Source organism: Lolium rigidum, chromosome 4 (genome assembly GCF_022539505.1).
Source record: "Lolium rigidum isolate FL_2022 chromosome 4, APGP_CSIRO_Lrig_0.1, whole genome shotgun sequence".
Classification (NCBI taxonomy): Eukaryota; Viridiplantae; Streptophyta; class Magnoliopsida; order Poales; family Poaceae; genus Lolium; species Lolium rigidum.
The window spans coordinates 69,991,168-70,002,312 of NC_061511.1; the positions used below are offsets into that span (position 1 = coordinate 69,991,168).

An 11,145-nucleotide genomic window follows, 5' to 3' on the forward strand; every position below is an offset into this window, starting at 1 on the left:
TAGGCAAATTAGTGAGTCGAGAGGGTACCATAATAGGGCCTCGTGTCGTTGTACGCTCGGTCTTGGTTCAAGAGACGAGAACTCGGTTCCTAGGGTCGGCAGAAACGGAACAACCCACCACATCCCAATGTGGCCTTTCGTCCGAGCCTTTAATCATGTTTATCAACATCTCTACACTTACCACGTCAACCTTTCATGCTAGATTCATTTCTTTGTAAGGCTCCAGTCCGAAGACCGGAGTAGTAGCGCAACAAACTAAGCATGGCTAAGCATATAAAGAGATAAAGGCTCTCGTGACGCATACATGCCAAACCTAGTTATGCTAGGAGCAGTGGATCAGTGTATCGAGGCTACAAAGGTCGGACATGCAACAGATAGAGTAACTCTATCTATCGATAAAAGACAGTTGAATCGTATGCGATATGTAGGAACCACAAATAAAAAGCATTTCGAAATCATAGATGAACCAGGTTAGGGCTTGCCTTGTCCCTCAACGGATGAGTACTGTTCTTCAGTGGCGTTGACGTCGGACTCCGGCTCAGATCCTATCGCGAAGAACCAAATACCGGAAAGGGAAACAAACATTCACGACATGGCATAATGCAATGCGCATACAATATGAATGACATGTCATGTGAATGGAATTGAGCAATCCTAGGTGCATCGTCAAATTAAAGGGGTGCCGGTATCGGACACCGCCATATGAGAGGGTTCTGATTAGGGTTTCACTACATTTGCAAGTTTAAAAGTTGTAATGATGTATGAATTACCCCTAAACTTGTAGAGAATGTTTTTATGAACATTTCGGTATATTATACGTATTTTTCTGAATTAGAATAAAAAAATATATGAATTATACAACCTTTAACCAATTTCTGGAAATAGTAAAAAGGGAAATATGACGTCATGGTGACATCATGACGATGTCAGCCATGGCCCGCCCTTGCAGGTCAACCACGGCCTCATCGCCACAGGGCTCGGGAGGAGGCGCGAGTGGGCGCCTTAGACGCGCGGCGTCCCCGCGAACCAGAAGAGGGCGGCGGCGCCCTCCAATGGTCGCCGGAGGGGCGTCTTCGGCGAGCTCGCGCGGAGGGCCGGGCAGGCGCACGTCGCCGGCATGCTACGGGCCGCAAACGAAGAGGGGAGGAGCACCAGTCGACTCGGAAGCTCACCGCGAGCACGGGAGGCTTGACGGCGAGGCGAGGGTAGGCCGGAGTCGCCGGCGGGAGGCTGTGGCCGGCGCGGCAGAGGTCGTCCGATTGGCGCGGTAGGTGGCTCCCCAGCGGTAGCCGCTTGGTGGAGGAGGTCGAGGGCGTCGAGGCGGAGCTCCCTGGCTCGTCGGCGGAGCTCGGGGCGGAGCGTAGCGGCGGCGACGACGAGCGGCCATGGTTAGGGTTTGGCTCGGGCTCGCAGGGAAAAGGGGGAAGAAGGCGGGGGAGGCAAAATGGGGGTTCTCCCCTGGCCTTTATAGGCGCTCTGGGGCGGTGAGGGCCATCCGGGCCGCCGGCGCCATCGACGGCCACGACGTCGACAGGCAGGAGCCTGCCTATGTGAGTGGAGAAGAAGACAGGGGGAAATTTGCGAAAACCCCTGGTCTTCAGGGTTTTCTCTGAAATTTTAAAACAGGGAAGGATTTTGGCACTTTTAGGGTATTTTGACCCAAAATTTTAAGGGGCTTTTTGCACCAAACTTTTGTGAGACCAAACCACAACATTTTGCAACATTGTTTCAACACATATTAGTGCATTTTTTCTCAATTTAAATGCAAATGCATGCATGCTTATGAACAACTTAGCATCATTTATTTAATTAGCAAAGTGGTTCTGTTACATTCTTCCCTTTTAAAAATACTTTGCTTTCCGGGAACAGTGAAAGAACTAAGTTTGTACCGAGTCAAGTTCTACACCATTTGATTGCACCGTGATTCATGCATATGAGTTGCAAGTTCGGTTGCAACTGAGTTTTTCAGTTGCAAGTGGAGTTGCAACTCAGAATTTTTTAATTTCAAGTGGATGCAACTAAGAAAAATTATTCTGACCGTTAAAATTGCTTCATGATTCGTGTCAATCAAGTTAGTTCTCAGTTCGACGGAGAAATAATCACATCCTTCTTTTAAGAAAGAACTAAATATGATTTTTTATACTAAACTTTGGACATCTCATCCTACCCCAAACATTAGAGCATCTCCAGCCGTCTCCCCGGGAAGCCCCCAGGACCCCTTTTTTATCTGGATGGACGAAAACGGCCCAGCCGCGTCCTCGGAACCTCGTTTTCGCCTGGATTTGGGCTTTTATCCGTACGGCGAGCCCAGGTCATCCCCGGCCCCCCGGGGAGCGCTCGGGGACTCCGGACGAAACGAAAGCGCGGCAAACATCGAGAAAACTTCTCGCGCGGATGGTGGCCCCGACTTATCGGCGACAGATGCCAATCGTCTTCCGCGCGCTTCAAAACCCTGCCGCCGGTCAGACTTCGATGGACGCGTACCTTCCACGCGCGGCTCCCTCTATTTATCGCGGAACTTACCGCGTCTGGCCGCATTCAGCACCGCCGTCTACCTCCTCTCCCTAGCCCTGTCTTCTCTCCCCAATCCATCTCCACCAGCGAGCAATGGCGGGCCACGGCGCGGCGAACAACGGCTTCGGCCGCCGTTCCCTACACCAGTGGGAAGCGGGACTCCTGCACATGGCGAGCTACCCGGCGCCGCCGGACTTCCGCGTGCTCGGAGGATGGCGCCTGATCGCAGGGGGAGTCCCGTTCCCGCCGCTTCCGGTGGGAGGCGACGAGCTGGACGCCGCTATCGACATTGTGCGGGTCACTCTCACCGACGAACAGCGCGCGGAGGAGCGGTACCGCGCCGAAAACTACGACGCCTGGAACGAGTTCTTCCGTCTCGGGCACGAACGGGAACTTGCAGCGTACGGCGGTCCCCCCTCCTCCAGCGCGTAACAACGCCAGCGGCCGCCGCTGCTGGTGGGGTGCGTCGGGCCGCACGCTCGCCCGTGTGCTCGCGCACATCGAGGCCGGCAACTCCCCCCCCCCCTGGGGATGCCGGCGGCGGTGCCACCGCCCGAGGACGCCGGGAACTCGAGCGACGACGACATGTAGTAGTTTATTACTTTTATATGTTTTCATGTGGGCGAATTCAAATATATGTACGAATTCGGTTTATATATGTACGAACGCGCCTACGTATGTTAAATATATTTAAATTTCGCTTGTGTTTGAATGAATTTCACCTTGTTTTGTCCGGATTCGCCGTTATTTATCAGAAAAAAATCATCCATCCTAGATTTGCCGCTGGGAAAATGGTTCATCTCAGAGCAAAAATTACATCCATCATAGGGCCGGATTTCGGCCTCAGATCCCCAACGGGTCTCGACGGGTTGCCGACACTAGCCGAATTTCATTTGCTGGTGCGTTCCTTCCGCCAGAGGGAGCGCGCGTCAAACACGTCGTCAGGACCTTCAAGGCAAAGCAATGGCGCCTCTCTCTCTCTGTCTGCCTCTGTTGTTGGTGGAGCCCGCTGGAGGAGAAAGTGCGTAATTGTTAGTCTCTGCAGCTCCACCAAACTTTACGACCGCCACGCCACCACCAGCTGCTTGCCCACCTTTCCCTTTCTTCTTCTTCCTCCCCTGCTTTTGCTCACTTCATTGGTGGGCGACGACCTCCCATTGCCTCCTCTTGCTATCTTCCATGTCGACAATGAAGGGCGTCGACGACGCGTTCCTCGGAGTCGGCGACAAACCGTATGTCCTCTGTCCTGCTCCTTAACCCCCTCTTTTCTCCCCCGCCTGCTTTTATTTTCTTCTGTTGTTCTCTTGGACTAGATTCCAGCCAAATCTTGGGTCAGCATTGGAATATGCCTCCACGATTCTTTCTATTTTGCCCATCCTGCTGTTATTACCCTTTCGCTTTACAAAATGCAACTGGTAATTTTGTTTTTACCACTATTCCAGCAATAAATCTGCTCTGTTCATAAGATTTGCAAGAAAAGTAGAAAAACGCTTGGAAGTCTCAAATCCGTGATGGAATGTGGGGGAATATATTTCAAATCTGTACGCAATTTGGCACATTATTCTTCAGTTTGCCTCTGTGCTGCAAATGTCAGGCAGTAAATCTAGGTAGCTTACGCTGTTCTTCTTAAAATGTTGTTCCAGAGGGCTGGACATCTGGTGCATTATGGGCACCAATGTAGTCCCAATTGCAAAGAATTTGCATGGCAAATTCTACACTGGGAACTGCTATATCGTACTCAGTGTAAGTTTCTCCAAAGCTCTGCTCGGGCTGTAGAATTTGTACATTTTATTAGCCTATTTACATCACTGTCCAATTTCACATGCTGTACAACGTTTCAGACATCTGAGCTCAAGAGGGGAAGTCGGCAACACAATGTGCATTACTGGGTAGGGGAAGAAGCGAAAGAGGTGTGTCAGTTAATGGTCCCTCTTGTCATTCTTGATTGGCAAGACTTTTGCTTATGTCTTTTTTTGTGTGTTGTATTATGGTCACCTAGGAACACTGTGTGATGGCTTCCGACAAGGCCTTTGAGTTGGATGCGGCACTGGGCTCCCAAGCTGTCCAGTACAGGGAAATGCAAGGTGAAGAATCTGACAAGTTCTTGTCATACTTCAGGCCATGCATAATCCCTGTGCAAGGCAGCTTCTCTTCGCACTGGAGAAGATCTGCGGAGGAATGCGACCAGACCACAATGTTTCGGTGTGAAGGAGAGCATGTAGCTCGTGTCACAGAAGTAAGAACTGCAAATGCAAAAAAAAATAAAAAATAAAAAAATCAGCACATCTAACTGTCTGTCAGCGCAAGTCAACTAAATTGTGTTATTTCCAATGATGTTCACAGGTTCCGTTTTCGCGTACCTCCCTGGATCATAAGGCAGCGTTTATAGTTGACACTCCGTTGAAGATCTTCCTTTTCAGCGGTTGTAATTCTAGTGTGCAAACAAGGGCAAAGGCATTAGATGTCATTAAGTACCTGAGAGAAAACCGACATTCCGGTAGATGTGAAATTGGGACAATAGGTAGTGTCATATGAAACTCTCTCCTTTCATCATATGGGTAAGATACTTAAATTTTTATGCTTGTCACTGACTGTAGAGGATGGAAAGCTTGTTGGTGATTCTGATGCTGGTGAGTTTTGGAACCTGTTTGGAGGCTATGCACCTATTCCCCGTGATGTACCAGATGCAGCCAATGGGGAGCTGATGACTACCACATCCAAGAAACTTTTTTGGTGACTATCCCCAAGTTAATTTAGAACTAAATTCCCCTTTAATAAGTATATAACAGTATATTGGTATGCTTCTCCATCTGTAGGATTAATAAGAGAAAACTTGTTCCGATGGATGCACACTTGTTAGATAGAGAAATGCTGAAGTCTGACAGAAGTTACATACTGGACTGTGGAACTGAAATATACTTGTGGTTAGGGATGGCAACACTGGTTTCAGAGAGGAAGATATCCATTACTGTCTTAGAGGTATGCATATGAACCTGTCTATTTTCTTTTTTGCTATTATACTGAATGTGTGCTTGTAGGGAAATTTCTAACAGAATATCATTTATTTAATATGCTCGTAGTGCAAATAAGTTTTCTTTCTTCAGAAAAAATATCGTGCAGATAACTTTCAAGCTAAACCAGAAAAAAAGATAGGGGTATTAACATGCTTGATATGTGGTCCCTAGTTAAATCTTTGCATATGATTGAAACAAACCTTATTTTGTAGGATTATGTACGAAGTCAAGGAAGATCATCAATTGGTCAAACTGTTATAACGACTGAAGGTCATGAAATTGCCGACTTTAAGCTGCAGTTTCAGCATTGGCCGAAGAATGTCGTCCAAAAGTTATATGAGGCAGGGAGAGAGAAAGTGGCAGGTGTGAAGACTATAGTGGTTTCGTCTACCTATTGGTTCCATTAACTCAGTGAATATCATTGCAAGGTCTAATGCAGAATCATGGTGCAGCAATTTTCAAGCATCAGGGGTATGATGTTGCAGAAATTCCAGAAGATAAACCTCAACAGTCCATCAGTAGTAATGGTTCTCTGAAGGTAAAATTATTTGCCTAAGTGTGTCATATATGAGTGAAGCCGTCTTGTAACAGAATAATATGTAGCGCAGGTATGGCTGGTGGACCGTGGTTCTGTAACCCTCCTTTGCACTGAGGAGCAGGAGGAACTGTATAATGGGGATTGCTATATTGTACAGTACAGCTATGTTGAAGATGGAAAAGATTATAATCTGTTCTTTTCTTGGTCTGGACAAAATAGCGTACAGGTATACTGTATCCTACTAGTTTTTAAGAACAAAGCCACACTCTTATAATTTACCTTGCTAAGAACCACTTAACATTTCCAATCGGATGTAAAGGCGAACATGGTCGAATATTGATTGGGTTCTGTTTATCCATTCGCATGGCGCATGTTACTGAATTGGATTGTGCATTTGGATGCAGGAAGACAGACTTGCTTCAGTTTCATTGATGTCAAGCATGTCTGATTCAGTCAAAGGTCCTGCAGTTGTGGTGAGTTATTTCACTCCTTAATTCCACTAAATCCAGGCATATGACTAAAATGAATCTTTGCCGTCATATCCAACAGTGTCAATGATTTGCAAAATGTAATTTCAGGGGCAAGTGTCTGAGGCCAGAGAACCAGAGCTGTTTTTCCTAGTATTCAAGTCCTTGATCATATTCAAGGTATACGTCTCATGTTGTGCGTGTCATGTACTTAAAAATTGATTAAGGAAGGGATGCATACTTGGATACTAATATTGTATAGTTTCTTCATTTTCTTCCTTTTCCAGGGTGGTAGGAGTGCTGCATATAAGAACTCTGTTCTGCAGAAAAGCAATAGAACTGAAGGGTACCAGAAAGACGGGGCTGCATTATTCCGGGTTCAAGGGCTGAGACATGATTGCGCAAGAGCCGTTCAGGTTGATCTGGTGAGTTTGGGCAAAAATCCAAAATAATTGCAGATTTAGAGTTAGCCTCTTAGGCCAAAATCACAATTCGATATCATTTAATCTTCTGATATTCTAGATCATCCCATGTTTACTGGAATACTCACTAAATGCAGATTGCAAGCTCGCTTAATTCCTCGCACTGCTATATTTTGCAAGACGGTCCTTCTTTCTTTACCTGGACTGGAAGCCTTTCTTCACCAACTGAACATGTTATACTTGACAGGATGATGAATAAGTTGTTTGTAAGGATGCCATTTTTCTCACTCTAATGTTTCTTTCCAAAAAAAACTCTGATGTTTGTAGGAAATTTGTTAAGTATACCCTTGTGGATTATATGCTGTGCTATCTTTGCAGCCACTAAAGCAATCGTTTCTATTAAAAGAAGGTTCTGAACCTGATCACTTCTGGAAAACATTAGAAGGAAGATCAGAGTACTCCAAAGAGAAGTGTGTCAAGAGTTGGCCGGCAGATCCACGTCTGTATACCTGTACTTTCCAGCAATGTACGTGCATCTTTGTAGTTTTCCTTCCAAGAGACTCTGTTCATAAAAGAATTTCTAATCTAATATATGATTCTTTTCAGGTCTGTTCAAGGTTAGCGCTATCCTACAGATAACATTTTCTGCCACAAGAAATCATGAATACAGCTTGATGATTTTTGTTGCAAAGGTTGAATAGTTTCGGGATTCCAATCTTGCAGGCAAAGGAGGTATTTACCTTCTGTCAGGATGATCTGGCAACTGAGGAGACCTTGATACTGGACTGCGGCGAGGAAATTTATGTCTGGGTTGGACTTCACTCAGGTGTCACGTCCAAAGAGCATGCCCTCGACATCGGCAAGGTCATCAAGTTTCCAACTTGTGATTATAGCTGCCAAGAAAACCGCACTGGAGAAATCTAAATCTCAATTTGTTTCTACCTGATCTGCAGATGTTCCTTCAGGCAGGCAATGCTGAGGATGGGCGACGGTCCATCTTTGACACAACTGTTTATGCTGTCGCGGAAGGGGATGAGCCTGCATTTTTCACCAGCTTCTTCAACTGGGATAACTCAAAACAAGTTGCATCCGTAAGTGCTACTAGTACTTAAGCAAACATAAATTGTGGCTTAATCTTTTTTCGTTATTCATAAATAATCATAGATATTGCTGTTCACTTAATCGATTCACGAACAATCTAGCGACTAATTTCTTTACTTGTTAAATATGTAGGTTCTGGGCAACTCGTTTGAGAGGAAGCTGGCGATGCTGAAAGGGATTTCACCAAAACTGGAGGTTTGTTCATTAGCTTGTCTCAGCAAACTCTGAATTTCTTGTCACGCTGAAGTATTTAACAGAAAGGTTTATTTACATCAAAACTAAGAGTGGATTGCATACTAGCCTAAATATCAGGCAAAACATAACCCTGTCCATGTGAACTCTGTTGAAACCAGTTTTACAATATTTTTTGAAAAAAAAATCTGGATATAAAAATCAGCTCTAATCCCCTTTGGAGGATATGAAAAAAATCATCATCAAAAGTTGCATGTTACTGTTTGCATTATATATGTTTCCATGCTGCCAATTCATATATTTCAAATGAAATTTTTATCTATCTAGTTTAAAATTGCATGTGATTTTGTCCTAGCATGCAGTTTCTACTCATTATAATCTGATGAAGAAGAAATGGTCGCTACTGTGTTACAGGCACCGGACAGGAGCTTGCGGAGATCATCCTCGAGAAGGCCAGGGACATTGTCAGAGCCGACCACACCGGAGCAGCACCAGCCGGCAGCTAGGAGGACGTTCGGCCCTGCCTCTGCCTCTGTCGGGAGGGTAGCCAAGGAGAGATCAGGATCATCTCCGGCACTGTCGCCGTCGCCGGTAACACCATCCTGGTCTTCCAGGAGCCGCGCCTCCTCCTCGCCGTCGTCGCCGTCCACACCGGTGATAGCGCGGAGGCTCTTCCCGTCCACGCTGCACGGAGCCCCGCACGCCGCCTCCGCTACAGCCACTGCGAGCCCCGCTCGACGACGCTGAGCAGAGCCCGCCGGCGTAACCTGAGGAGAGTTATCTCACTGTAACTAAACCACTGTAACAAGATTGAAGCCGAAGCCACGCATCAGAGAACGTGAATCCGCCAGGCCAGCCACGTGTTCTCATCGCCCCAATTCCTGCCGTGTCGTGATCGCCGCGCCACAGAGAGGGCACGCGCCACCGCCGCCTCGCCGATCTTGCGGTTCGCTTCGCCGTGTTGTCATCGCCGCGCCAGTTCATCACAGATGCCACCCGCGCCGATCCTTGTGGTCTTTTCCCGTGTCACACGACATGAACGGAAACCAACAGCTTTCGTCCTCATCGACGACACCACCGACGGCCACAGCCAGCCAAAAACACCTCGCGCTACCCTGAACCGCGTTCCACCGGACGCGAAGCGGCGGCTGCCGTGCGGAGATTTGTTAGTACCTTTTCAACAGTTCCGGTGCTAAAGCGTCAGTTCGCAGTGCGCATGGAAGATGGAACACGGAAAACAGATATAGCCAGGCCTAAAAGCGCTACGCAAGCAACTGGATTCATGTCCAAAACCGAGCATTTCTCCGGGAGGCATATTGATAAAAAAAGATCGATAACAGGAGCTTTTATTAATAGACCTTCGAGGTACTAGAGTGCAAAATAAACATGACAGTCTACCATGCCACAAAGTATTGAATTCAAATGCTCCCTCCGATCCCTTTTAATTAACTCGGATCGGAGGAAGTATTATCCATATATATAAATTAATAATAAACACAAAGGACCCATTAGGCTATGCACTTCATATGTTGTCTTGTATAATACAGTTTCGCAACCGGATTTGCTCGTTGTTGTATTTAGATAGTTGCAACATACTAGGTGCATGATTTCTGAATGTCGAAATCTTCACGATTTTGTAAGGTTTATGTAGTGTTGAAGCATGGGTTTGGTACATCAGTACACGTAAAAATGACACTGCACCAATATCCCACCTTTCTTCCAACGGGATGGCTTCTCACCCTCGTCAAGCTATCCGGTGCAACTAACGGCATACCATTTACATGGACATGGATCCCACATGTCCAATATGCAAGTGAGCCATCTTGTTGTAGCCCCTAGCATTTCCAGTATGCGGGACATATTTTACTTTGAGGATCACACTGGAGGAGGACGATGAGAGCAAAAGACACACCCATATGATCCATCGAAAACTACAAACAAGAACTCCAGGAAGCTTTGTGACCATCTTACCGTGTAAATTGCCTTGGCGACGCCTAAGTTGAGGAAGCTGTATGATGTGTTTTCTCGATGTGCATCTTCTTCATGATGCTTTGGACGTGGATTTTTTTAATTGGAAGCACGGCTTCCTAATGAACACCATGCTAGACTAGCCGAGACAAGATTTAGGAGGAGAGGGGTGACACCAGATGCCATCATTTGGGAGAGAATGTTGGAGACATCGTGAATGCTGCCGATTGAAATGAACTCGAGCGACCTATGTTAGTGAGAGGGACTTGATGAGGATGACGGTGAGCACTTGGTAGTTGAATTACCGCACCTTAATATTGTTAGGAGAAATATTGATTGGATTATGTAGATCAAATCCTTAGGAAATGCTTTCCCACAAATCAAAGTTGATTCCACACATGTGTATTCTCATTAGTGCTTTCTAGTTAGGATATTGGCTCCCATCAAGAAAAGGTGCGGGGGTGATAGTTCATATGGCATTTGAGCACTCAGTTAGTAGCAGTGTGGAAGCCTCTTCACCCCGAAGATGAAACAAGATGGAGGTTGACTCCATGGCCTTCTCTGTACGCATATCACCGATTTTCTTTGCCAACTCTATCACTCTCTTATCATCATCTGCCATCATATTTATTGTTTAGGTTTTTTTTTCGAAATGGATATTTATTGTTTAGGTGGTAAAGCCTTCCACGAGAACCCTAGTCATGATACGAGTTGAAGGATCAATATGTAAATTAGAGGAGTGGGTGAATAGGTGGCCACATATTTTAAGCAAAATGTTAATCTTAGAAAAATACATGTAAATACAGTTCTATGCATGCAACCGTATGAAAAATCCTATATAACAAGATTACTCTAACAAGCAAGATAGACAAGGCGAGGTATACTTAGAACTAATTAACCAGAGAGAAAGTTAAAATAATTTGGGAGAG

At 46.0% G+C, this 11,145-nt stretch overlaps 1 protein-coding gene across 1 annotated transcript; it reads left to right on the forward strand.

Moving 5' to 3' along the window:
- The first annotated feature begins 3,702 nt into the window (after window positions 1-3,702).
- Window positions 3,703-8,995, forward strand: LOC124647216 (villin-1-like). The gene is made up of 20 exons (XM_047187184.1): window positions 3,703-3,746; window positions 4,158-4,257; window positions 4,356-4,424; window positions 4,514-4,750; window positions 4,858-5,035; window positions 5,112-5,247; window positions 5,331-5,493; window positions 5,741-5,891; window positions 5,981-6,066; window positions 6,137-6,292; window positions 6,471-6,539; window positions 6,645-6,713; window positions 6,821-6,958; window positions 7,093-7,221; window positions 7,334-7,481; window positions 7,562-7,572; window positions 7,679-7,819; window positions 7,909-8,046; window positions 8,189-8,251; window positions 8,663-8,995. Exons 1-20 carry the CDS (start codon window positions 3,703-3,705, stop codon window positions 8,993-8,995), a joined length of 2,559 nt encoding a protein of 852 aa, XP_047043140.1.
- Window positions 8,996-11,145: the final 2,150 nt, after the last annotated feature.